Source organism: Nanorana parkeri, unplaced genomic scaffold (assembly GCF_000935625.1).
Source record: "Nanorana parkeri isolate BGI_ZX_2015 unplaced genomic scaffold, ASM93562v1 scaffold497, whole genome shotgun sequence".
Taxonomy (NCBI): domain Eukaryota; kingdom Metazoa; phylum Chordata; class Amphibia; order Anura; family Dicroglossidae; genus Nanorana; species Nanorana parkeri.
The window spans coordinates 1,017,785-1,042,819 of record NW_017306765.1 but is presented as its reverse complement, the minus strand read 5'-3'; the positions used below and the strand labels follow the sequence as shown (position 1 = coordinate 1,042,819).

The 25,035-nt window shown below is 42.5% G+C and overlaps 1 protein-coding gene across 2 annotated transcripts in view; it reads right to left on the bottom strand.

Annotated features, from left to right (window-relative positions):
* Positions 1-25,035, bottom strand: part of CACNB1 (calcium voltage-gated channel auxiliary subunit beta 1) — a 129,749-nt gene that overhangs the window by 18,779 nt on the left and 85,935 nt on the right. The window contains exons 5-9 of one of the 2 annotated variants that reach the window (XM_018561066.1): positions 15,155-15,291; positions 14,942-15,015; positions 9,455-9,609; positions 5,282-5,362; positions 1,901-1,959 (exon numbers count right to left, since the gene is read on the bottom strand). In XM_018561066.1, the coding sequence (XP_018416568.1) occupies positions 1,901-1,959; positions 5,282-5,362; positions 9,455-9,609; positions 14,942-15,015; positions 15,155-15,291 (506 nt within the window). Of the gene's footprint in view, positions 1-1,900; positions 1,960-5,281; positions 5,363-5,547; positions 5,568-9,454; positions 9,610-14,941; positions 15,016-15,154; positions 15,292-25,035 lie in introns of both variants that reach the window. The other variant, XM_018561064.1, reaches the window with a different exon arrangement.

Below are 25,035 nucleotides of genomic sequence, written 5' to 3'. Positions count from 1 at the left end.
GGCACATAAAGGGCAGGACCTGTTACCTATGCTGCTGAAATAGTTACAGCTTATGGGGGGAAAGAGTAGAGGTACAGCCCCAGCTGCTATTAGAAAGTAATTCAGCAGAAAGGCTACGTAATAAATCAGAGATATTCTGTTTTTGTTGCATGTGACTACACAACCCATTTACTACTGTATATATACATACTAGGGATGCACTGATACCAATACTAGTATTGGTGCCGATACCGAGTATTTGGGCGAGTACTCGTACAAATGCTCCGATACCCTTCTGATACTGGAACTCCCGGTCAAAGGTAGATTTCCTCTGACCGGCAGTACCGCAGGGGAATATGGAGCCGTCTTCCTAGGCAATCAGGAAGCGGGGCTGCAAGTAATGACAGCTGGCTCCTTGCTGATTGGCTTCCCGGCCAATCAGCATCGAGCCGGCCACACAGCCTGCCCCTTGTTGATTAGCTGGGAAGCAGGCTTCCTGGCCAATCAGGAAGTCGGGAGGCGGGTCATTACTCACCGCTCGGCTTCCTTAATGGCCGGGAAGCCGTTTTCCCAGCCAATCACAATTGAGTCAGCCAAACAACATGGAGCCGGCTTCCCGGGCAATCAGGATTGCCCAGGAAGCCGGCTCCATTCCAGCAGAAGCACCGGTATCGGTACTCGGTATCAGCGAGTACCAAAACCAAAATATCAGCACTCGTACTCGATGCAGAAATGCTACTGCATGTTTACTTGGGTATGTATGTAATAGTACTTGAAGCACTATTAAGATGATGAAATGCCTTAAAAAGCTCAAATTAAATGGCCAAAAATAGTGCATTCTGTGTCTTAACAAAGCTAAGAAATACTGGGATATGTATGTGAACTCTAAGCAATACGGCCACGTCACCTGAGCAGAAAAATCTCATCGATTACCAATGCAATATCGGTTTCTAAGAGAACTGCTTTTCTTGTAACCATTGCAGATATTCCTTGCTTCTAAGCTCTAGTTGCCGTTTATGAAATCATTTTCCCCATAAAATTTGTAGGTCATTCTCAAAGTTGTTGCATTTAAAAAAAAATAAAAAATATTCAGTCTTTTTCAGTATAGCGTGCTGTAACCAACACTTATGAATCAATGATCTCTTATTGACTCCGGTAAGTGGAGATTCAGAAATACCCCACAGATCATTAGCGTTTCAGTGACTGGGGAGTAGCTGCATAATCCATGGATTAAAGTATCACATGGGTTGGTAAGAACAGCTATACCAATATTCATGTATAAATAGTCCCCATTTATGCTGAGTTGGTGAGAGTCAGAGCTAGGAATGTTGTATCAGTATAACTTGCATGGCACTGCTGTTTTTGATCATTGCACAGACACCACTCCAAGGATATAAAAAAAAATTGTGTATTTACATAACATTATGAGACCTTTTAGACTCTTGTATTTCAAAAATAGTGGTAGATTTAAAGATGATTGTACAATAAGATTGTATGGTGCATGGTTAGCTTAACAAAGTACCTGGGAAATATAAGAAACCATTAGCAAGGTTAACTCTTCAAGATCTATTAAACACTTAAATGATACATGTGACCTTATAGTTTAATATTATGCAATAGTAACAGAACAATACAGTTGCATTATTAGAAAATTATGCCACAGCGACACAGAAGACAAAGCAATTATTACTTTTCTAAACTTACTAGTCTTTCTAACTTACATTTTCCAGACAATAATTACCATAACTATATATTATTTAAGATTTTTTTTTTCTAGTTCCAGTTCTTTCCAACTTAATACTTTGTTTATAAGAAATCCCATTTTGGATCAAGTATTATATTAGCTGTCCTCGGCTGTGCTATGACTTGTATTCATGACATACATATGTATATATATATATATAAAATGACAGCGTAATACCTTCCATCAAAGCGATGCTTCAAGAAGTCAAACAAGGCTTTCTGCATCATGTCTGTGACCTGCAGGCAAATACAAATATCTGAGAGAACTAATGACAGTCAGTAGCAACTTCACTAGTAGCAAAAAAAAAAAAAAATAGAACACAAAAAATAATATATGGTGCTGCAAAGGTGTGGGGAAGTGTGGGGGAGAGAAGTTAAGCAACTTTATCAGATAGACTGACACTAAATCTAGCCATACACTGTTATAATTGGCCTCAAATGAATTCCGAATATATACTTTATAGTATACTGTATAGTGTATAGCACATTAAGGGATGGAATAAAGCTATTAGAGTGACTGGAAACGCGTTGCGACATCCATTGATGAAATCTGCGTCAATTGCGATGTCCAGAGCTTAAATGCATGTCAATCGCGATTTTCAGCGACATAATCTATATGAACCATGGAGTCCATTCAAAAAAAAAAACAGGTTGATCAGCGCACAAAATAGTCTATCACAGAAGTAAATAAACACTGTTTAGACCTAGCCTGCTTGTAATGGTGACTGTGCTTACATGTAAAACAACCAGCCAACCAGAATTCAACATGACATGAAAATAAAAAAGGAGATTGCTCCACAGTCTATGTATGTTATCAATAAAGTTTGTTTAAAAAAAAAGAGCTAGTCTAGAGCAGGGGTAGGCAACCTTGGCTCTCTAGCTGTACTGAAACTACAAATCCCATTTTGCATTCTACCTCTGGGAGTCATGCCTGTGGCTTGCAATGCCTTATGGGATTTGTAGTTTTAGCACAGCTGGAGAGCCAAGGTTGCCTACCCGTTGGCTGGAGAAATGTGTTATAATAATTATAGTATAAACATATATTTATATATAATTTTTTCACCTCTCAATGGCCGATTGGTATAAAATCTAAGCACACAAAGAAGATCTGCTAACACTTGTCGGGAACAGCTTCTATATTTTGACTACAAGGATGTGAAAATGAGGCCTACATATTTACAAGTCTCACAAGATAGTGTTCCTAGTAAGGTTACTAGCCACTGCCAGGTTACTGGTAGCGTACAGATTTCAGCTACAAAAACACTGGGTGAAAAACAGAATACCTGGACAGGATATATGTTCTGGATGCATTCCAATGCTTTAGTATAAAGTGCACCTGTGCCCAGACTATGGACATTGAGGCCTTATCCACACCGAAAGCTGTGCATTCCAGAGCGGTAGCTGCTTGAACACACTGCGATCGCTCACAAATCTTTCCCCTGCATTCTGTGGCAGGAGGGGGCGTGGCAGTGCATTGAATTCAATGGCACAGCTTCCAGGCCCCCCTCGCAGTGCGATCCGACGCGTGGCAAAACTTTGCCTGCGTTCCGTTCCTCTGCAAATGCAAAAACTAGGGCTTGCAAAAGATGTCACAGGTCGGCTTTATTGATCGGGAGGTGAGCAGAAACATGCAGCCGATCCAGATCGTCTCCCTTTGCGCTATGTTTTTTTTTTTTGCCAGAGGATCCCGACATGGCGCGGCACCTCAGGCAGTCGCCGGCCAGCTAAATTAGGACCCCACCTGGAGCTCCTCCCACTGGACCAGCGCTGACTCGCCGCTGCTCTCCTGGGCCGAAGGTAAGTGAAAAAAAAAACCATAGCGCAAACATCGGGGCATTTTGACAAGTACAAGTACTTGTCAAAATGCCCTGTTTTTACAGGGGGTCGGGGTCGGGGAGGGGGCGCAAAAATGCACCTTGCCTGTGTAGGCAAGAATCCTAGCACCGGCCCTGGAGACAGCTGTCACTCACGCAGCTGGGTGGATTACGACAGTATTGTCGGGATCCGTCCCGGCTGCGGCGCTCACAGTATATTGTGGGCAATAATTCGCTATACACTGAGCTTTGGGTAATGGGAGGAGGTTAGTATATGTCCTCCCATGTCCCTAAAGAGAACTATGGGGAAAAACACTTACCCCATAGTTCTCTTTAAAGTGCAACAGACAATATCCTAATACATTAGATAATATTAGGTTTAGTCGATTCTAAAAGGCACATTCATATTACCTCATAACCTTTCAGCGAGGGCCCAACTAGAATGATTGGCCTCATTGAGGGAACCACATCATATGGAGGGATGTGCTCGGTCTGCAAGAGAAATAATGGCTTAAACCTATGTACACACTCTTAATTTTCATATACTGGGCATCATGCAGATCACTTAGGCATACCAACTGTCCACAAACACTGCATATCATGCTGCAATCAGGGTCCAGAATACAACAGCGCAAGACAGCATACTAACAAGAAGCCACTTAGCCACAATTACTTACCGACTTCTGCCTCTGTTTTGCTATATGCAGTCAGTGAAAGAAGCAGAACAAAAACAAGGGTGGAGCAAGGGTTAATGTTGCAGTAGATGAAAGAAGACATAGTAACGGGAAGGGTCAAAGAAAAATGAAAAGTGAGTGGTGATAAAAGAGAAGAGAAAGGTAGAAAAAAAAGAAAAGAAAACAAATCATGCCTGTTATTACCATAGTCACTAATGCAAAGTGTGCAGAAACATGCATTTATACACAAATATTTACTTATTTAATGTGAATTCAACTAGATAAATATAAATTTTTAAGCCATGCTCATTCCCTGCTTAACATTAACCTTCCAAAACTATCCATAAATGGAAGAAATAAAAAACAAACACATTTTCTTCCCTTAACGATTCTCATTGCAGCACACTGTGGGTAATCTTTAAGTCTTTGTCCACTTTTGCAGCCAAATTAGGATATTACCTATTTTGTATTTGTTATACAACGTTCCCATTCACATAGCATGCCTTAAAATATTTTAAAATAGCTACTGACCTTTATAAATGCTTTTTACTTGTGTAAAAACCCTACCTAGCTTCCCCCCTATGTAATGTTAAAGAGGAGGCTGTAGGAAGTTAAAGTGACATTAAACCCTCAGATTTTTTAATATAAAACAATACTGTAATGTGTGCCTTACTGTTATCCATGGTAGTTTCCCTTCTCTTTGCTGCTCTTCCTTTTAAATCTCAGGGGGTCGGGGTCGGGGAGGGGGCGCAAAAATGCACCTTGCCTGTGTAGGCAAGAATCCTAGCACCGGCCCTGGAGACAGCTGTCACTCACGCAGCTGGGTGGATTACGACAGTATTGTCGGGATCCGTCCCGGCTGCGGCGCTCACAGTATATTGTGGGCAATAATTCGCTATACACTGAGCTTTGGGTAATGGGAGGAGGTTAGTATATGTCCTCCCATGTCCCTAAAGAGAACTATGGGGAAAAACACTTACCCCATAGTTCTCTTTAAAGTGCAACAGACAATATCCTAATACATTAGATAATATTAGGTTTAGTCGATTCTAAAAGGCACATTCATATTACCTCATAACCTTTCAGCGAGGGCCCAACTAGAATGATTGGCCTCATTGAGGGAACCACATCATATGGAGGGATGTGCTCGGTCTGCAAGAGAAATAATGGCTTAAACCTATGTACACACTCTTAATTTTCATATACTGGGCATCATGCAGATCACTTAGGCATACCAACTGTCCACAAACACTGCATATCATGCTGCAATCAGGGTCCAGAATACAACAGCGCAAGACAGCATACTAACAAGAAGCCACTTAGCCACAATTACTTACCGACTTCTGCCTCTGTTTTGCTATATGCAGTCAGTGAAAGAAGCAGAACAAAAACAAGGGTGGAGCAAGGGTTAATGTTGCAGTAGATGAAAGAAGACATAGTAACGGGAAGGGTCAAAGAAAAATGAAAAGTGAGTGGTGATAAAAGAGAAGAGAAAGGTAGAAAAAAAAGAAAAGAAAACAAATCATGCCTGTTATTACCATAGTCACTAATGCAAAGTGTGCAGAAACATGCATTTATACACAAATATTTACTTATTTAATGTGAATTCAACTAGATAAATATAAATTTTTAAGCCATGCTCATTCCCTGCTTAACATTAACCTTCCAAAACTATCCATAAATGGAAGAAATAAAAAACAAACACATTTTCTTCCCTTAACGATTCTCATTGCAGCACACTGTGGGTAATCTTTAAGTCTTTGTCCACTTTTGCAGCCAAATTAGGATATTACCTATTTTGTATTTGTTATACAACGTTCCCATTCACATAGCATGCCTTAAAATATTTTAAAATAGCTACTGACCTTTATAAATGCTTTTTACTTGTGTAAAAACCCTACCTAGCTTCCCCCCTATGTAATGTTAAAGAGGAGGCTGTAGGAAGTTAAAGTGACATTAAACCCTCAGATTTTTTAATATAAAACAATACTGTAATGTGTGCCTTACTGTTATCCATGGTAGTTTCCCTTCTCTTTGCTGCTCTTCCTTTTAAATCCTTATCTCTTCTCATGCAGGGGGAGAACTTCCCTTTGCAGCTGAGTGCCTCTTCCTGTAGTGCTGGCTCAGGTTGTGAACCTACACACAGACACCATGTATCCATTTCAGAGACAAGGCAGTCTGCTGCAAAACAGAAGTTCTGCCCAGCATGAGAAGAGATACGGATTTAAAAGGAAGAGCAGCAAAGAGAAGGGATACAACCATGGATTACAGTAAGGCACACATTACAGTATTATTTTATGTTCAAAAATCTGAGGGTTTAATGTCACTTTAAGTTTACTATTATTTACGCTGTCTGTACTGCTTTGCAGGTTTCATTATCATTTGTAAACATGATGTGAACACTGTCTGCCTTACAAAGGGTTAAAGACTTAGAAGCATTGTATGTTAATGAGATGAAGCTCAGACGGTCCCTCTATGTTCACTTTCAAACAGCTCAAAGTAGCCTGGAATCTGCACAAAGGCTTTTACCAAAGAAATATATTTTTAAAAACAATTTTTAGGTATGCTGTGTGAATCGGAACTAATATAGTGTTTTCTCAAATTTGAATGCCAAAGTGGAACTACACTTTATTACACTTTATTCAGTCCTTAATTGTCCCTAAACTGATCCATGCCATTAGTCTTGTTACCCCATCTAACAGTACCCTTTCATAGAGATTGGTAAAAGCTCTTTATTGCTCCCTCTCTCATAGCACATCTCTCTAGCATTAAAGCAGCTGAATTAAAATCTGTGGACACCTTCTTTCCTCTGCATATCTGTACAGAGTCAAGACAGATATTTTAGGCCAAAATAATGATCATTTGATCAATTTACCTGGGCAAAAGTTACCCTTTAAGCTGGAGCGAATTTTGTCTAGAATCGGCTGAATCTCAATCCGTGAATGGCCCAATCACCTTCACAACAGTCGATTAATAGCTTGACTTGACAATAGCCAATCTATAGATCTACTTTTGTCAAAGGGACATGCTGGAAAATCGTTGGCCAAACAGTGCTTGCAGCCAATCAGCAATCACAATGTACACAGCAGGAATTTTTTTCATCCACGCTGTTATAGCATGGATGGAGGAACCTGCCAAAATGAAGAAAAAATGAACATGTGTACCCAGCTTTAGTCTTTATTTATTGAATTGAAAGGCTGTTCTTTTTATGATAATTAGGTAAAGTCCAGCAATTAGATTTTGCTGCCTTTATCTGCATGGATGACAGTTACACTTGCACACCTGGAATTTGGACAGTTTAGTGTGACAACATAGCTGTTATTCTAGGAGTTAACGTGTATGTACAGCCAAAACTTTTTTTTATAGGCCAGGTAGGATGGGGTGGGGTAAGAGCCCATGTCAAGTTTTTATTGCTTACCTAATCAAACCAGAAAGAGTGTCAAACACAAATCTCAAGAGTCCAAGGTTGTCGTAAAGGTGGCAGCATGCCAGCATGCTTCAAGGGGGCCAAGCAATCCCACTGCATCAGGGCTTTAAAAACAGTCTTATAAATGTTGGACTCAAAGCCTGGGTCATTTGATCAGAGCCAGAGGTATTGGGGGAAAAAAACAATGATTTAATGTGTAGGACAGCCATGTAGCATCCTACGTGTTTATTGCTGTCTGTGTCCTACAGTTAAGATTCAATTTTTTTACTTGTCATGTTGACTACAGTCACCGAAACGGAAAATGATTAGAAATCCAAAATTTTACAGTTGTCCCCAGAACAGGAGTAGAGGGAAAATCTTCTAAAAGGGGACACTTGTTCTCGGAACAACTGTTTAAGAGGAGAATTCCCCTAAAAAGAGATTTACTATAATTTCCTGTTCCGTCTCCACAAAATTAAGTAAAGGGTAAACTCATCAAAAGGGAAACAGACAGCAAAAGATTGACTGACAGGGGTTTAACCAATTTCTACTGCATCCAAAACTAAAAAAAGGTTTGGGGTACATATGCACTTTAAGGCTCCAGAGAGTATGCAACAAAGTGAATGTGATGGCATCACATGCTGCTGTTACATAGTTAGTCAGGTTGAAAAAAAGACACATGTCCATCCAGTTCAACCTATGAACATCATTTGCTGCTGTGTTTCACTTCCACTGTTTTCTCTCTCTAGCTTCTTCTACTTGTTCTTCAGCACCTACTCTATCAACAAGGTTTTATTAGTACTGAAGCTTCTTAAAAGCCTGCTGAAGCTTGCAACAGCTTGATTAACCATTTCAGCTCTTACACCTGTAGCCGTCTATGGGCTAAAGCATTTGCATACCTTTCTGCTATTGGCCTACAGATTCGGCAATAACATTGTCTTACTTAAGGTAACAAAGTAATGCATATATCATTTTTGCGAACAAATAAGGCTTTCTTTTGACGATATTGTCTTGCAAAACTGATTTGACTTTTTATGCAATCCATAGACAAAAAACATAAGAAAACAAAAAAAACTTTTTTCTAGTTAAAAAAAAGGCATTAACAGTAGTTAAAAAGTATTTTTTTTATTCTAAAATTTGTTTCATTTAAAATTACACTATAATTATTATTCTGGTACAAAAGATTGCCAATGTAATTACAAGTGAAATATTTTTTTTTCTTTTCTGTTTGCACTTTTTAAAAAAAGTAAAAAAATGTAACAAAACAAATAGAAACAAAAAAGTTTAAATATTAAAGCAGAAGTGTTAGAAATTAGAGGTCAGTTAGTGCTGATTTGGGTAAACTAAGGGTTAATAATGAAGTAAATAGAAAACTATTTTCATTTTTTTTTACAGTTTTTTGAAACTTTTGCTTTAACGGACATTAAATACAGATCGAAGCTTTTCTTTTTGATCTGCTGACGAATGAAATAGAGTAGATACAAAAAATACATATTCCCTCTGTAATCCGATTAGTTTTTTTTGGGGGTGTATAGTAAAAGTCAGCACTCCCATTAAGATCTGTTTAACATATTTTGAAGGGCTAAAATATACACACACACACACACACACGTCAGTAGATTTTACCAAGCAGAGCAGCACAAAGGTCCAGAACCAAGGCAACATGAATAATAATGATAATAATAAGCAACTAACACAAATTGTACGAGTCTCAATGCACACACTGAGAAAGAAGTGCATCAAACACAACTCATCACTTGGTATTATGTCTTTAGTCAAGGTACAACCTGGTGAATAGCTAATATTAGTAATAACACTGCACACGGAGGGGATTTTACCTTTTTAAAGAAAGGGACACGTTTGGTACTTGCTGGGGGAGTTGTTACACTCCCCGTACTGCTTTGGGGGGTATGCTGTGCACCCTGGGGCTCTGTTTCATCATATTCTAAATCAACAGCATCTAGATCATAAGGTAAAGGGGATTCCAGGGGACCTGGAGAGGAGGGTGTGGGAAAGGCAGGGTAGTGGGTGATGGAGTGAAAGTGGAAGAAATTAAAGAGAACAAAGAAAAAATATATCAGCATTGGAGAAACAGAAAGAAGGGAAGGGATAAACAAAAGGGAAGGAAGACACTGCAGACAAGGGGAGGTAGAGATCAGTTTAGACTTGATTTTTTTCACTTGAATAAATATTCCTGGCCGAGAGTCTCTCTCTCTCTCTCTCCTCACTGCTCTGCATTAGTTAGTGACAGCGGCTCCGTCCTCCGCCCTCCCCCGCCGCCGATTTCTTCACTTCTTCTCGGATCCCCGCTGGGGAGAGCAGGGGGATCCAGAGAAGCGGCGGGAGGAGAGGACATGGCGATCTACCAGTGATCGCTACGCGATCGACTGGTAGATCGCGATCGACCTTGTGGGCACCGCTGGTCTACATTATTAATGCCTAACCAGGAAGTGGAAAAAAACTAATTGTAAGTAAAAGAAAAAATGTTTGTGTTTAACTAATGAATATAAGATTATTTTATAACAGCATGCAGAGCTGCACACTGAGGTGATTTTTAGTTGAAGGAGGTAAAGGTCCACTTTAAAAGTTTAAAAGAAGGATCTCTGCAGACACTGATTTCTTTGAGCCTAAAAGACATTTGACTATTGGCAAGAGGAGCCTGCTGCTTTGACCATGGTCTAGGAGTGCTTTCATTCACCAATGTCTTTTTTTAAGCCTATAGCCGCTGAAGTAGGACCATAGAGGGTATGCATAGGGACGTGCGGTCAGGGGAGGCAGGTGAAGCAGAGCCTCACCTAGAATTATGGAGAAAAAAGCATGTCAGCTTCACTTAGGTCTATGTACCTAAGTAACTGCTTGCTTCTGTAATGCTCAGATGTCCAATTGCTCCCCGGTGCGGTAGGCCTTTTTTGGATGGGCCCTAGTATCCTCTGTTTTGACAAGATATCTTTTCGCTATTTTGTCATTCCATCTAAAGTGATCCTTATACTTTTAATATATAGTTACATAGTTACATAGTATTTGGGGTTGAATAAAGACATACGTCCATCAAGTCCAACCCATATAGGTCCACGCATCATCTCATTCTTAGGGATACTGGTATCCCTGGATATTACGGTCTCTAGTTTGCATTTTTTGTTACATTCCTTGTATTTAAGGAACGCCAATGCCGTCCCTTCCATCTTATATTTTATAAATGCCATTCTCTTTGCCTTAACATGTAGGTTTACAGTTTTATTTAGCCATATCGGTTTAGTCTTTGATCTCTTGTTTTTGTTACCCAATGGTATACACTTTGAAATGGCAATATGTAATGTGTTCCTGAAGCAGTCCCACATTTGATCTGAGTTTAGGTTGTGAAATGAGTTATCCCATTTTATTTCCCTGACTAGTTTGCGCAACGTATCGAAGTTGGCCCTTCTGAAATGAAGGGTTCTTGTCCGTCCCGCCCTCTTTCCTTTCCTGTATTTAATATTGAAAGTAATCACATTGTGATCACTACTACCCAGTGTCTCCCCAATTACAATATCCTCGATTAATTCCCCATTATTAGTAATTATTAAATCTAGGATGGCATTTTTCCTAGTTGGAACCTCCACCATCTGTTCCAAGAAATTGTCTCGCAACAAGTTCAGAAATCGGCCCGCCTTTGTCGAATATAAAGTCAGTCTTTTTTTTTATGTTTACAGAAAAGGTCCGTATCCCATTCTGGTATCTACCATGCACCCCACGTTTCACTATCTCTGACCTGGTTTATGCCCAGAGTCTTGACGAGTGAACACTGTTTTATTCAATTGGTCCAGATACTAGTATTTTACGACCCGGTGTTTCTCTTTAACGATTCTCCAAACCCTCCTCTCTTTCTTCTTTCTCTCTCCTTGCCTTTACTATTTCATTGATCTCTCTGCTTCTCTTGTCTGCTTCTATATTCATACTCGCTTCTCCCTGCTGTTACTCCCAGTCTTTTCTCCCAGTAGGTGAAATGTCCCTTAAGGTCTTATCCCTTAATGTACAGGATTTTAATAAACCGAACAAGAGAGTGAAGGCCTTTAGACACTTCAAACAGATTTGTGCTGATATTGTCTCCAGGAGACACATTTCTCCCAATCCTCCTCTCAGAAATACCTACATTCTAATTATCCTGTGTTTTCTTCAGCTTCGGCACAGACGAAACATAGAGGAGTCCTAATAGTGTTTGGTCGCTCTATTCCTTTAATTTGAACTTAAGGATCTGGAGGGCAGGTATTTGGTTTTGGTGGGTTCAATCCATGACTGCTTGGGTTTGGGTTTCCTTTCACATTTACTCCAAGTTGTTGATTCTCATGCTAAGGGAACTTTGGTGTTATGTGGGGACTCCAACCTCTTGCTGTATCCACATGTTGATCGTCATGACCCTTGACACCGGCAACCTCTTCTCTAGATATAGCCCCAGCCAAAACATTTTTGGTCATTATTGACACAATATCAACTTGTAGATTCCTGGAGAGAACTCTATCCCCTTAGAGAGCAATATACGTTTTACTCCAACCCGCACAATGTATTCTCATATCGACCCCATACTGTTACGTTCTATCACTCTCCCACAGGTGACCTTGGCTGCTATCTGCCCCGTAGCGTGGTCTGACCACGACCTGGTGGTGATTAACTTTAAACTGCCTTTCCTGCGTAAGGAGGGATTCACCTGAACATTGAAGGAGTCTTTACTCATAGATCCTAATACTCTGGCTTCTGTCCAAGCTACTTTTATGGACTACTTTGATTTGAACTCTACCTTGGTATCCTCCCCAATAACGGTCTGGGAAGCTTCGCGGTAAACTGATTCAACTGGCCTCCCAGGCCAAGAAAAAGAGAATGTCCCGCATTGACCAACTGGAGTCAGATCTTCAAAGGGCCTCCCAAAATTTCCAACAGGATCCTTCTCCGGGAAATAGATCCCGCTTGTTTAATATCCGGACTGAACTAAATCTTTGCCTTACACATTTATCTAATAACCAATTGGCCTGGTCCAAACATAGATTCTACCTTATGGGAGAAAAAGACGATAGCTTGTTGACACATAGACTCAGAGACCCCAACTATAGAAGATACCCCATTCAACTTCGCCTCCATGGTGGCCCAGTGACGGCTCATCCTACCAAAATACCTAAAGCTTTCCAAACTCATTTGCAATATCTATACCGAACTACAGGCTCCTTAGATAGACAACATGCCGATGCCTTCTTCCCTACTCTTAACCTTCCTTCCCTTTCTGAAGACTCCAAATAATTAATGGATGCCGCTATAACATCTGATGAGGTATCATATGTTATTAAACAACCTAAAAATGGGAAACGTCTGGGCCCTGATGGGTTTAGTTCCATTTATTACAAGAAGTTTGTAGATACCCCGCACCTAACCACATCTTTAACACTTTGCGAAATGGGGGTCAATTGTGACAGGAATCTTTACTATCGTTCATTTGTATGATTTCCAAGCCTGATACTGACCACGCCTCCTGGACTAACTATAGTCCCATATCGCTAATTAATAGACGTAAAATTGGTTACCAAATTGTTAACAATCACACTTCAATCCCTCCTTTTGGATTTGATTTCCAAAGACCAGGTTGGTTTCATGTTGGGGCAACAAGCTGGAGATAGTGTTAAGAGAATATCCGATCTTTTACATCTTTCACATCATAGGAAATTGCCGACTATGTTATTGGCACTAGATATTTGGAAGGCATTTAATTCTGTGGGGTGGGATTATCTGCATTACAACCTTACTAAATGGGGCTTTGGCCCATAATCTTTGCAATGGATTGATGCCTTGTACTCCACTTCCGCAGCCTATGTCCAGTATCAGAGATTTCGCTCCGCAACTTTTCCCATTACTAGAGGGACCAGACAGGGTTGCCCATTGTCCCCTCTCCTGTTCCGACTGGCCATAGGACCTTTGGCACAGGCAATATGACAACATAAGGACATCAAGGGTCTGGAGATGGCGGGCTACCATCACAAAATAAGCATGTTTGCAGATGATGCATTCCTGATCATCACTGAACCCTTAATCTCCCTCCCAAACCTCCAACCTTACTACAACTGTTTGGTGATCTTACAGGACTATATGTTAACATGAACAAATCCAAAGCACTCAATTTATCTCTTCCCCCACCCTTATGCCACCCCTTGAATCAATCCTTCCCTTATTTGTGGGTGACCTCTGCACTGCCCTACTTAGGGATTTACCTTACCCCTTCTTATGACCAAATGTATCAAGCAAACTGTCACGATCTGGATCAGGCTCGCAGTCCAGTAGCTGAAACAGCAGGCAAACAAGCCGAGGTCAGTAGCCAATAGGTATCAGGTATGAAGTGGAAGACGATGAGAGTAGTTGGTGAATCAGCAGCCAAAGGTCAAAGTATGTCGCTGTCACTAGGTGTTACACTTAGTGGCAGTGACATTGTATGCCACTAACCTACTACTATTAGCTTTTAGAGAAAAAAAGAAAATGTTAGCTTTTAGTTTTAGGCTGAAAAGTACAGAAAAATGTATGAAATCCTAGGCATGTGAGGTGTTTTCAAATAAAGGACAAATAAATTAATTTATTTTAATGCATTTCTTTTAGCTGTGCTATTTTTCTAAAAAATGTTTAATCAAAACTGGGGAAAAAGTGTTTTCTTTAAGTTTTTTCTTCTTTTTGTATATTTTATTTGTACCAAGTGAGGCGTTAGGCACACATATGTGATATAAATATATAGCCCTATCTGTCCCCTAAAAAAACAATATATAGTATGTGTGGGTGCGCTTAGTAAGAAAGTATATTACTGCCATGGAAGAATCACACAGCAAAAATGTAAAAAGTGTGTCAGTCATTAACAAACAAACTGGAAAAAAAGCTCAGTCATTAAGGGGTTAAATAAACTTGCATCAAGTCATTAAAAAAAAATAATCACATTTATGGATACCCTTATATTTGCAGTTAAACTTAGTTATAGATAGATACAATGGTACCTCGGTTCACGAACGCTTCTGTTCGCGAACAATTTGGTTCATGAACAGGAAGTTTGGCAAAATGTTGCTTCTGTTCGCAAACTAGGGTGACAAACACAGCCGGAGCCATCTTCCCTGCTCTGACACATGGTCGTGGCTTCCTCTAGTCAAGATCGCGGTCTGATCACAGTTTGATTCGGTTGGCGACCAATTCGGTTCGTGACCAGGATCGTGGAACGAATTAAGTTCATGTTCGTGTGTTTAATACATGTAAAGAATAGCTAGCAAAATGGGGTTTGATAGCATGTGATGTGCTACCTATGAATAGAAGGAGGACAGGATCGAATTCCTCACCTGTAGCTGGTGGAGTTGGTCTCCGTGTACCACTGACTACATCACCTAAACTACTGGAGTTTCCAATGGATTTACTGCAAGGCAAGATAAGGAGATGAGAAAATAGTAAGGTGGTAAAGGAGAACATCCGATGTGTGAGAGAAACGTGTGGGAGTAGCAGAGATGTGGTAGGAAAATCACATAACAGTATGAACGAGATTGTACTGCAGTCACCTGGTACTGAGCCGGCTCTGTCGCATCTTCTGTTCCTGCAACATTCTCATGTGTTCCAGCTTGACGGGGCTTGGGATGAAACCCACCTCACAGCCTTCCCGAACTGCTCGTCCAATCCACCAGTCATTGTTATATTTCTAGAAATAGTTCACAAGAGAAGAGCATTAGAAGAAGGGATAGTTTACTAATAGAAACTGATTTCTATGCTGCTATAGTATTAATTATTTGTTTCTATAAGATTATAAATATGATGGCTTACACTACTGACTTATTTTTAAAGGTGCAAGAATTGGTGGCTTCACTTTCTTGCAAGCAGCCAAACACACATCTAAAGTGTCTGAACCCAGATTCACTATACCCAGTAACTACATTAGGTTGAACCATTTGTATTACGTATCCATGTGGCACAGAGATACAAGGCCACTTTGTTAACAAATATGTTAAAAGCCAACTTGTCATGACGTAAATATATATGTTCTGACTTTCCTTGCCTGCTTTTCAATGGCTCAAAAAATGTTAAAGCCAGAAAAAACATGCACCTAGTTTTTATAAGAACAGCCGTGGCAGCCCATGTATTCAAAGTGATATTAAAGCTCCTTTGTTGTTTTAAATTAAAAATGTTCAGTTCCTCGTTCTCTAGTGGGTCCCTGCAGCACTCTCCCCGTGCCCCCTGCACTGGTGCCGCTATCAGCTAAGCAGCTGTTGTGGAGGCATCCGTGTGTGCTCGTTCCCGGCTGTGCCCGCAAGTGGCTGTGTGCATTCATGGAGACACACAAACCTGCGGCAGGCCATGCCCCTCCTCTTGGCTCAATAGGTTAATTGTTGGCAGAAGGAGCCTATGGCTCCTCTGCCCTCAATCTCCTCCCCCGTGACCAGAAAGTTCAGACGGAGGATCGCTTCGGGGACCGGTGGCAGTGACTGTAAGGTAATGCAGAGAATGCATTAAGGTAAAAACGCCCTGCCTTTAGTAATACTTTAAAGCCAAACTCCTGGAACAAAATATAAATTACACACCGCACTGGGTGTATAAATTATCATTAAAAAGCTGTGTTATGTGTGGAGGGCCGCTGCAAAGTATACAAATCTTACCTTGCAGCATGCCGTCTCATCCCGTGCATACTGTATAACACTGGGCTTCTGGGCACTACGGGAGTGAGGGATGCAGTATATTGCCCCTATTAGTAATGTCCTGATACCACTTTTTCAAGACCAAGTACAAGTACTTTCCCTCAGGTACTTGTACTTGCAGATACCAATACCGATACTTTTTCCTAAAGGGACATGTGAAATTTTTTCTAAAACAACACAGACTGATGATTTTAGGGCAGTTTCTCACCAGAGGTAAATACAGATGTCCCCAGAGCACAATACATGTCCCCAAAGCACAATACATGTCACCAGAGCACAATACATGTCCCCAAAGCACAATGCATGTCCCCATAGAAAACAATATGTGTCACCATAGCACAATACGTGTCACCAGAGCACAATACATGTCCCCAAAGCACAATACATGTCCCAAGAGCACAATACATGTCCCCAGAGAACAATACATGTCTCCAGAGCACAATACATGTCCCCAAAGCACAATACATGTCCCCAGAGCACAATACATGTCCCCAGAGCACAATACATGTCCACAAAGCACAATACATGTCCCCAGAGCACAATACATATCCCCAGAGCAAAATACATATCCCCAGAGCTTCCCAAGAGCACAATACATGTCCCCAGAGAACAATACATGTCTCCAGAGCACAATACATGTCCCCAAAGCACAATACATGTCCCCAGAGCACAATACATGTCCCCAGAGCACAATACATGTCCACAAAGCACAATACATGTCCCCAGAGCACAATACATATCCCCAGAGCAAAATACATATCCCCAGAGCAGAATACGTGTCCCCAGAGCACAATACATGTCCCCAGAGCACAATACATGTCCCCAGAGCACAATACCTGTCCCCAGAGCACAATACATGACCCCAGAGCACAATACATGACCCCAGAGCACAATACATGACCTCAGAGCACAATATATATCCCCAGAGCCCCATACATCACACCAGGCTGCGATCTCACCGTGGAGGCATGTGAATCTTTGCAGGGCTCTGCGGGCAGTGGCTAGGCTATGGAGAGTTGATCGGGCTTGTGCCATCTCCGTGGCTGTACTGTGCTGTGTGGGGCCGTACATGGCTGTGCCTGCGCTGGGAAGGAGGAGATATAGAACCGGACAGGCATTGCCATGGACAGCTACTGCCAGGCCCCCAGCAGGCTGCCGAGGTCCCCACAAGTGTGGGAACTCAGCAGCCGCTGCGGCTTAAAACTTTAAAGGGCTGGTATCGGCCTTAAGGATCTGGGCATTTTCACGATTACAAGTACATGTGAAAATGCCTGGTATAGGGACATCCGTAGCCTCAATCATACCACTACCCGCCCATTCACAAAATGCCTTGTATCTTTTTAAAGAACACAAGGCATTCTGTGATTGTAGAAAGTGGGGAGAGGGCAGGGATGTAACATATCTTCTCTATTTACAGAATGCCTTGTATTCTTTCGAAAAATAGGCAACTGGCAAGTAGTCAGGAGGAGCAGGTGATGCAACTGGAGGACTTTACTGCTCAAGTTACATCTCTTACTCCCCACGTTACTTAGAAGTCCAGCACTGATGGCATACTGCAAGGTAAGATTTTTATACTTTGCAGTGGCCCTCCACACATAAAATACAGCTTTTTAATGATATTTTACACATCCAGTGCGGTGTGTAAATTACAATTTTTTCCTGGAGTTTGGCTTTAAAGAAGAACTCCAGGATGAACATCACCTTATATATTTAGGTCCCCCTCAGTCACAGCGAGCAAACTTCTGTAACAATTTGATTGCAATGCTCGCATAGATCCGCCCACCTGATGCATTTCGTCACTATTGACTTCCTCTGAGGCGACGGTCTGCATACGGTCTGTATGCAGACCGTCGCCTCAGAGGAAGTCAATAGTGATGAAATGCATTAGGTGGGCGGATTTATGCGAGCCTTGCAATCATAAATTTATTCTGACATACAACACTATGGGAAGCCTTTTTTTCTCCCTCTGAGCCCAAGAGAAGGTAGAAGTTTTACACGATTTTGGAAAGATAAGCCAGAGTTGGGAGAAATCTACCCCGATTTATTGTCAGATTAAAAACAAAGGAGAGGATTTGGTTCTATATATATCAACAAAGCGCTAATTGTTCATCTGAAATATGGTGAGCAATAGGAGTCGGTGAGTGCCGCCAGATCTTATCTTTGAGCACAGTGGAGACTGGAGAGCACTGATTCACTAATTCGTTTTTGCATTCACGGATGTGGTGTTGATTATAAAAGTTGGAAGATATATCATCACATACTTCAAGGATTTTATTGTATCCAGAAGTAATGGACTTCACATGTGGTTATGTAGATTAAGTGGAAGTTGTACATCACTTGTGAGATTTAACACAGGATTTTCTATATGTACACATTTTATGAGATGTACTAGCACGTTTTTTTGTTTTTTTCCCCCATGTTTATTATGGTTTATAGTGTCTAGACCATTAGACCTAGTGCTTTTTCTTACTATCATCAGCACAGGCATTGTGCAACACAGGTGTTGTGTATGACACAAAATCGTTTATCACTTTGTTGTGACAATTTCACATTTCATACTATTCTTTTCACATTTTAGGAATATCATTTTTGAGTTTGAAGCGCAGTGCTATTTTCTTTTTTCCTATTTTGGGTGTACTCACCTATTAACCACAGCTGCTCTTAAGAGTGTTATTTGATTCTTAGTGCAGTTTTTTTCTATCAAACATTCTACAAAGGCTGGCCGTTTTCTAAACCCTTTTGCGGGACAATTTCATGGACCAGATGGTTGAGGTTGCGACCAGGAACAATGCAATTCTGGATCTATTAATCACTAATAATGTGAATCTAGTTGCAGACATAGCGATTAGGGATACATTGGGTAATAGTGATCACAGGATGATTACCTTTAATGTTGGGTACAGAAAAGAGAAGTGTGTTGGTTTGACAAGAACGCTAAATTTCAGAAAAGGCAAACTTCGATAAGCTGCGTCACCTGTGTATGACACTAAATGGGACAACTTGTTTTTAACATTGAACACCGACGAGAAGTGGGATTACTTTAGGCCTCATTCACACTGCCGCGCATATACACGCGTATTGTACCATATGCAAATAAATGGCTCCATACACATAGCTGTGTATAGAGTTGTATATTTGTGTGGCGTGAAAATGCGCAAAAACAGAATGGAACCGAGATGCGTCCGGGCAGCGTATTTCTTCGTATTTTCCGCGCATATATACGTGTGTTGCACGTATATGCACGTACGTATATGCATGTATGCAAAAATGCACCTTCGCCTGTGTAGGCAAAAATCCTTGCACCGGCCCTGGTCCCATCCCTGGTCCCGCCCCCCCTCGACGACATTATGTTTTTCTGCCTTCCCTTCCGCTGTCTTCTGCAGCTTCCTCCGCCCACCTCAGCTGCCAGGCTGGGAGGAAGACTGCAGAGACAGTGAGACACCTGGCCAGAAAGTTATGCAAAAGAAAGTTCTATCTTGGTACATGGAGGATCTCTGTAACACCTCTCGCCACCACCACCACCACGATAACCGGGAGAAAGAAGAGGGCACCTCAATACCATCAGCTAAGTGCACTGTAAGTCCCTTTTCTTTCTTCCGCGCGTCACGTTACTGACCGGTGTACTGCGCGTCACGTTACTGACCGGTGTACTGTGCGTCACATTACTGACCGGTGTACTGCGCATCACATTACTGACCGGTGTACTGCACGTCACATTACTGACCGGTGTACTGTGCGTCACACAGCTGGCCTCTGTATTCTGCATTGCACCACTGACTTCTGTACTGTGCGTTGTTACTGATCTTTGTACTCTGCGTCACACCGCTGACCTGGCGGAGTCAAGGCCGGGGCAGGGTAGGGGTTAGGTGGGGCAACTGGTGGCGAGCAACTTTTAAGGCCTGGCTAGTAGCTTAGGACTTAAAATTTTGAGTCCTGCGCACGTACATACGCGCATGTACGCAATATACAATTTTGCGCTTGCTTTGTGTGTGAATGAGGCCTTAAGAATACATTGCATAATGCTCTTACCAAGTGCATACCATTGGGTAAGAAAAATAAAATATCGAGAGATAAACCTGCATGGATAAATGAAAAGGTCAATCACCCAGACATCAATTGGGCCAATGGAACTTCGGGTTCGGCAAAGGCAGGGCGATTTCTAAACATGTTGCGCGACAATTTCATGGACCTTCAATTTAACTGAAAGGTAGCTTGCAGTGCCAGGCTGCTGTAAACAAAGCTAGCAGGGTTTTGTCCTGTATTAAAAAGGGGATGTATTGCAGGGACAAGTCTATAATTTTGCCACTTTATAGATCATTGGTTCGACCTCATCTGGAGTACGCGGTCCAGTTCGGCTATTGGCGGCATTCGGCTGGCGGCATTCGGCTATTCACTCACTGCTGTTTGGCCCCTATGTGAATAGGGGCGGACGTCACCGAGTGAGCTGCCGGAACTTCGGCTCAGCTGATCCAGATGTTGGATCGGCTGAGTCGAAGTCCCTCTGCGCTTCGGCTCAGCTGAACATGCAGAGCATGTTTAGCTGACCGAAGGCAGCCGATGTACAGCTGAAATCAGCCGTACTGAGCCGGAGTGAATAGCCGAACGTCGTTCAGCTCTGTTGACTTCGGCTTGGTGAATAACCCGTAAATCAGAGAGTAACACTGAAGAGTGGAAATAACAGTAAGCATCTTGTAGACCTTGTAGTGTCTTTCCTTACAGGGAGGGGAATTTACTGAGACTGGAGCGTACAGAATCTGGAGCAGCTGTGCATATTAACCAATCAATTCATAGCTTTCATTTTCAAAGCTTAACGGAAGAAGCTGAAGATAGAAGTTAATTGGTTACTATGCACAGTTGCTCCAGATTCTGTTTGGTCCAGTTTTAGTAAATTTCACGTAGAAGATTTACTTTTAAAAGTGTAATAATGAGTAAGGTTCCCTTTAAAGTTAGAAGCTCTGGAGCTGTCATCCTAACTTAACTTTGTAAGAAGTCACTGACCTGAAACAAGCAAGCAATAAGCATAGTTTGAATGGTACAGGTTTGTTCCAGGTTGGCGATTTACTAAGTAGTGAAGCTAGGGTCAGAATGACAGCCTCTGATTCTGCATCTTTAAAAAGAAGTCAGCAGCTACTATATTTTTATCCCCACAGGACACCAGTATTGTAAGTAAATGACTTATTCCAATACATTTTTACATTAGAAAGACACATTTTCTGGTGTGGCTGAGCAGCGGGGATCCAGAGGAAAAGCTGCAGGCTGAGCTCTGTGCATGGTTGAGCGGCAGAGGATCAGTACGTATATCAGTGATATGTACCGATCCTCTGTGCAGAGCAAACACTGGAGCAATCAGCTGATCACTCCAGTATTTGTAAATAACAGGGGACACATAGTACTATGTGTCCCCAGTTATGAATGAGCAGGAAGTGCTTTACATTACTTCCTGTACATTCATGAGTTTCTCAGTGCGGAGTAGCACTCAGTACAGAGGCTCCTCCCCATTCAGAAACTGGATGATAGTAAATGTTTTCTGAATGAATGGGAAGCCTCCGTACTTTCCATTCATTTAGAACAGATGATGCAGAAAAAGGGATTGGAGGACTTTGTGTCCTCAATTTCTTTTTCTATTTTAAAAGGGAAATAGTAGGGGGCTGTTTAGACCCCTAATATTTCCCCACAGCCCCCCAACAGTAAAAAAAATTAAATTAAAAAAATAAAAATGAAATAAAAAATAATAAAAAGGAATTAAAAAAATTAATAAAAAAAAAACAAAACACATCCTGGAGGTGGGGCGCGCTGGGTGACGTCACACGCCTGTTGGGGGGGCACATTTTTTTTCTTGCCTCAGGCGCAAAAGGAGCTAGCTATGGCTCTGCTCCTGTGGTGCTCATGCGGTTGACGGCTGGATGTGTCAGACGCCGCAGACAGGAAGAGGCGGGACACCTCTCCCTGTGTGCAACTTCAGCCACACTATGTAACGATTCCTGCGAGCACGATGGCGAGTGTAGGATCTCAGCTGCGGAGGTAAGTGGAAATGGTTCAGGAGGGAGGTTCACGGTAACACTTTAATTCAGTGAGTGCAGTCGGAACCCCTTACACATCATACACCATTTATCCTGGGAGCATTGAGTTGGATTCGTGTTGTATAGGCACGCCCTCAATTATACAGCATTGGGGCCGTGTTGTGATTTGTAGTTCGATGCCTTAGTTGCTTCACTAAGGACCGAACTTGAGTCTACCTAATATGGTTGAGGAATTAACAGTCCAGGGTATATGGTGCAGCAGTGTTTGAGGAGAGAGCCAGTTAACGTCACTAAGCCCAATAAGAGTTACATGCAGGTGACAACAACTATGGCTAAGCAGCAGCAATGGAGCAGATAGCAGAATAGCAGTGAGGATGTGATATGAGGCTTCCCCACAAGGTGGCAGCACCAACACTTCCCCTGTATATAGTATGGCAGAGATATACTTGCTGTTTGGTGAGAGTCCAGTCAGGGGAAGTGTAACTGTTCCTTGGTGCTGGGGGTAGCTGGAGGCTGGATCGATGGCTCAATAGTTCCAGAGGCTGGGCACAGGGTCTCTGCTCGAGGTGAGGGGTCCTAATAGCTTGCTCGACGTACTATTTTGCTAGATTTTTAATTTTTTTGTTTCAAATAGGTTTTTATTAAGATTTTACATGGGTACAATAGGGATACATATAGATGCTGTCGCCCCACATACGGGTCATTCGATGTGTCATAGAGGGAACCAGTGGGAAAGCAAAAGGTAGGGGGTATGGGAAGAGAAGGGAGGGTTAGGGTGTAAGTGCCATCAGTGTTCTCGTGCTACCAAAATGTTCCAGTGAGCTCAATGGAGTCTCAGCAGAGTTTCCCGGTCTATTTCGTCGCGATACATCAAGGTAATCCGAGTTAGCCATTGAACTAGGCATGTTAAATGGGTAGCGTATCAGCTCAGTGAGTGCCATATATCAGTAGTTGATACCCTGTTGTCTCTTTTCGGGGCGGTCTAGAGTCCGAGAGGTTAAGGTCAGTTTGGTGTATAATGTTGCAAGCAGAGGACAAAGGGAAGTCAGTGGGGGTGTATAGGGAAGGGGTTGGGTTAGGGATTTGAGACATGAATATGGGGGGGGCCATGTAGAATTGTTTCTGACCAGACCTGAAGGTGGCTCAATAAAGGGTGGTAAGGTCAGTTGCCGTGGTAAAGTAGGTCCAGCAAGCCCACATCGATCTAAAGTGATCCAGTTTGTCTTGCTTGGTGGCCAACAGTTCCTCCATTTCGTAGACATGGCCAACCTGTGCTAGCCATTCGCGGATTGTGGGGACGTCGGTCTGTCGCCAGTGGCGTGGAATGATCGTGCGTGCAGCATTAATGGGGTGTCTGTGTAGCGATTTAAATGCGCCTGTTGGGTGGTCAGGTTCCCAATGTAAGAGGGAATGTGTGGGTGAAAAGGGAAGTGTGGCTCCTGTGATCTTACGGATTGCCTCGTATACTTTCCTCCAGAACGGTTGTATTTGGGGGCAGGACCAAAAAATGTGCGTGAGGGTGCCATCTTCTATGTGGCATCTCCAGCACAGCGGGGACACGGCTGGGTGTATGCGAAGTAGTAAATGGGGAGTTCTGTACCAAGACACTAGTAGTTTGTAATTAGTTTCCTGCATTCTGCTGTTAAATGCGCATTTGTGGACCGTTGAGCAGATGTCCATCCACGTGTCCTCAGGGATCGTGGCGTGGAGATTCCGTTCCCAGTGCGTGGGTGAGTTCCCTGTGGTGGGAGGTCACTCTGGAGTAAGGTATACAGCGCGGGTCTGAGCCATACCAACGAGGAGAGGGGAATGCCTGAAGTGTCATTCTCCAGCGGGGCCCACAGTTTAGTGTCAGTGTGGAGGTGACAATGTAAGACTCTGGTGAGATGCGTCGCCTTGTAATATCTAAATAGATCTTGGAGGGGGAGGAGGCGTGATAGGCCAAGTGGTAGTTGTGGTTGGTGAGTCTAGGGATTTTGTTATGTTTGAAGTGTGTCTCCTGGAGCAGCGCTATAGATGCTCTTTGTGTAAGTCTCCTAGGATTAAGGAGCGTTTTTCAGGTGCGTTAAGACCTTTTGTATTGAGAGAGACCACCTTCAGGTCGGACAAGTCCCCCATCTTCGCGAGCCCAAGCAGGTGGGGTGGGGGTTGGGTGGGTAGGAGTCGGGACACTGGGAGTGGTGTCGATAGGGTCAGGGGAGAGCGTAAGTCCAGTCAAGTGAAGGGAGGGGAAGGAAGGAAAACAGATATTAGGGCAGGGCAACAGACAAGAAACCCCAGAGGTGTCCTCGGTGACGCCGCACTAAGTGGCGTGTGGCAGTACGGGGGTGTGATTATAGCGAAATTTGGAAGATGGGGTATTTAGGGGGCGGTCAGGCCCGTGAGTGTTTTCGGGGGATCAAAGGGATCGTAGGGCGAAGACCACCACACTTGGGGGGTGGGACCAGTGTGTCGATGTGAACACAAAGATCACATGGGAGAGTCTCCTTTAGCACCCTGCAACCCATCTAAAGCAGTTTGGTTTGGAGCAAGGTCGAGCTATGGTCAGTAGAGCGACATGGGGGGAAAGATGCGAGTGTGACATTCCAGGTGGAGTGGTATGTCGTCCTGGGAAGGGACATTGAAAGTCGGGTATAGCCAGTGGGGAACTTAGCTAGAGGGTAATAAACATATGATCCTTGCAATGGGGAAGTGAAACCATGAAGGCTCTGTAATGCTAGCAGAAGTGGCTCG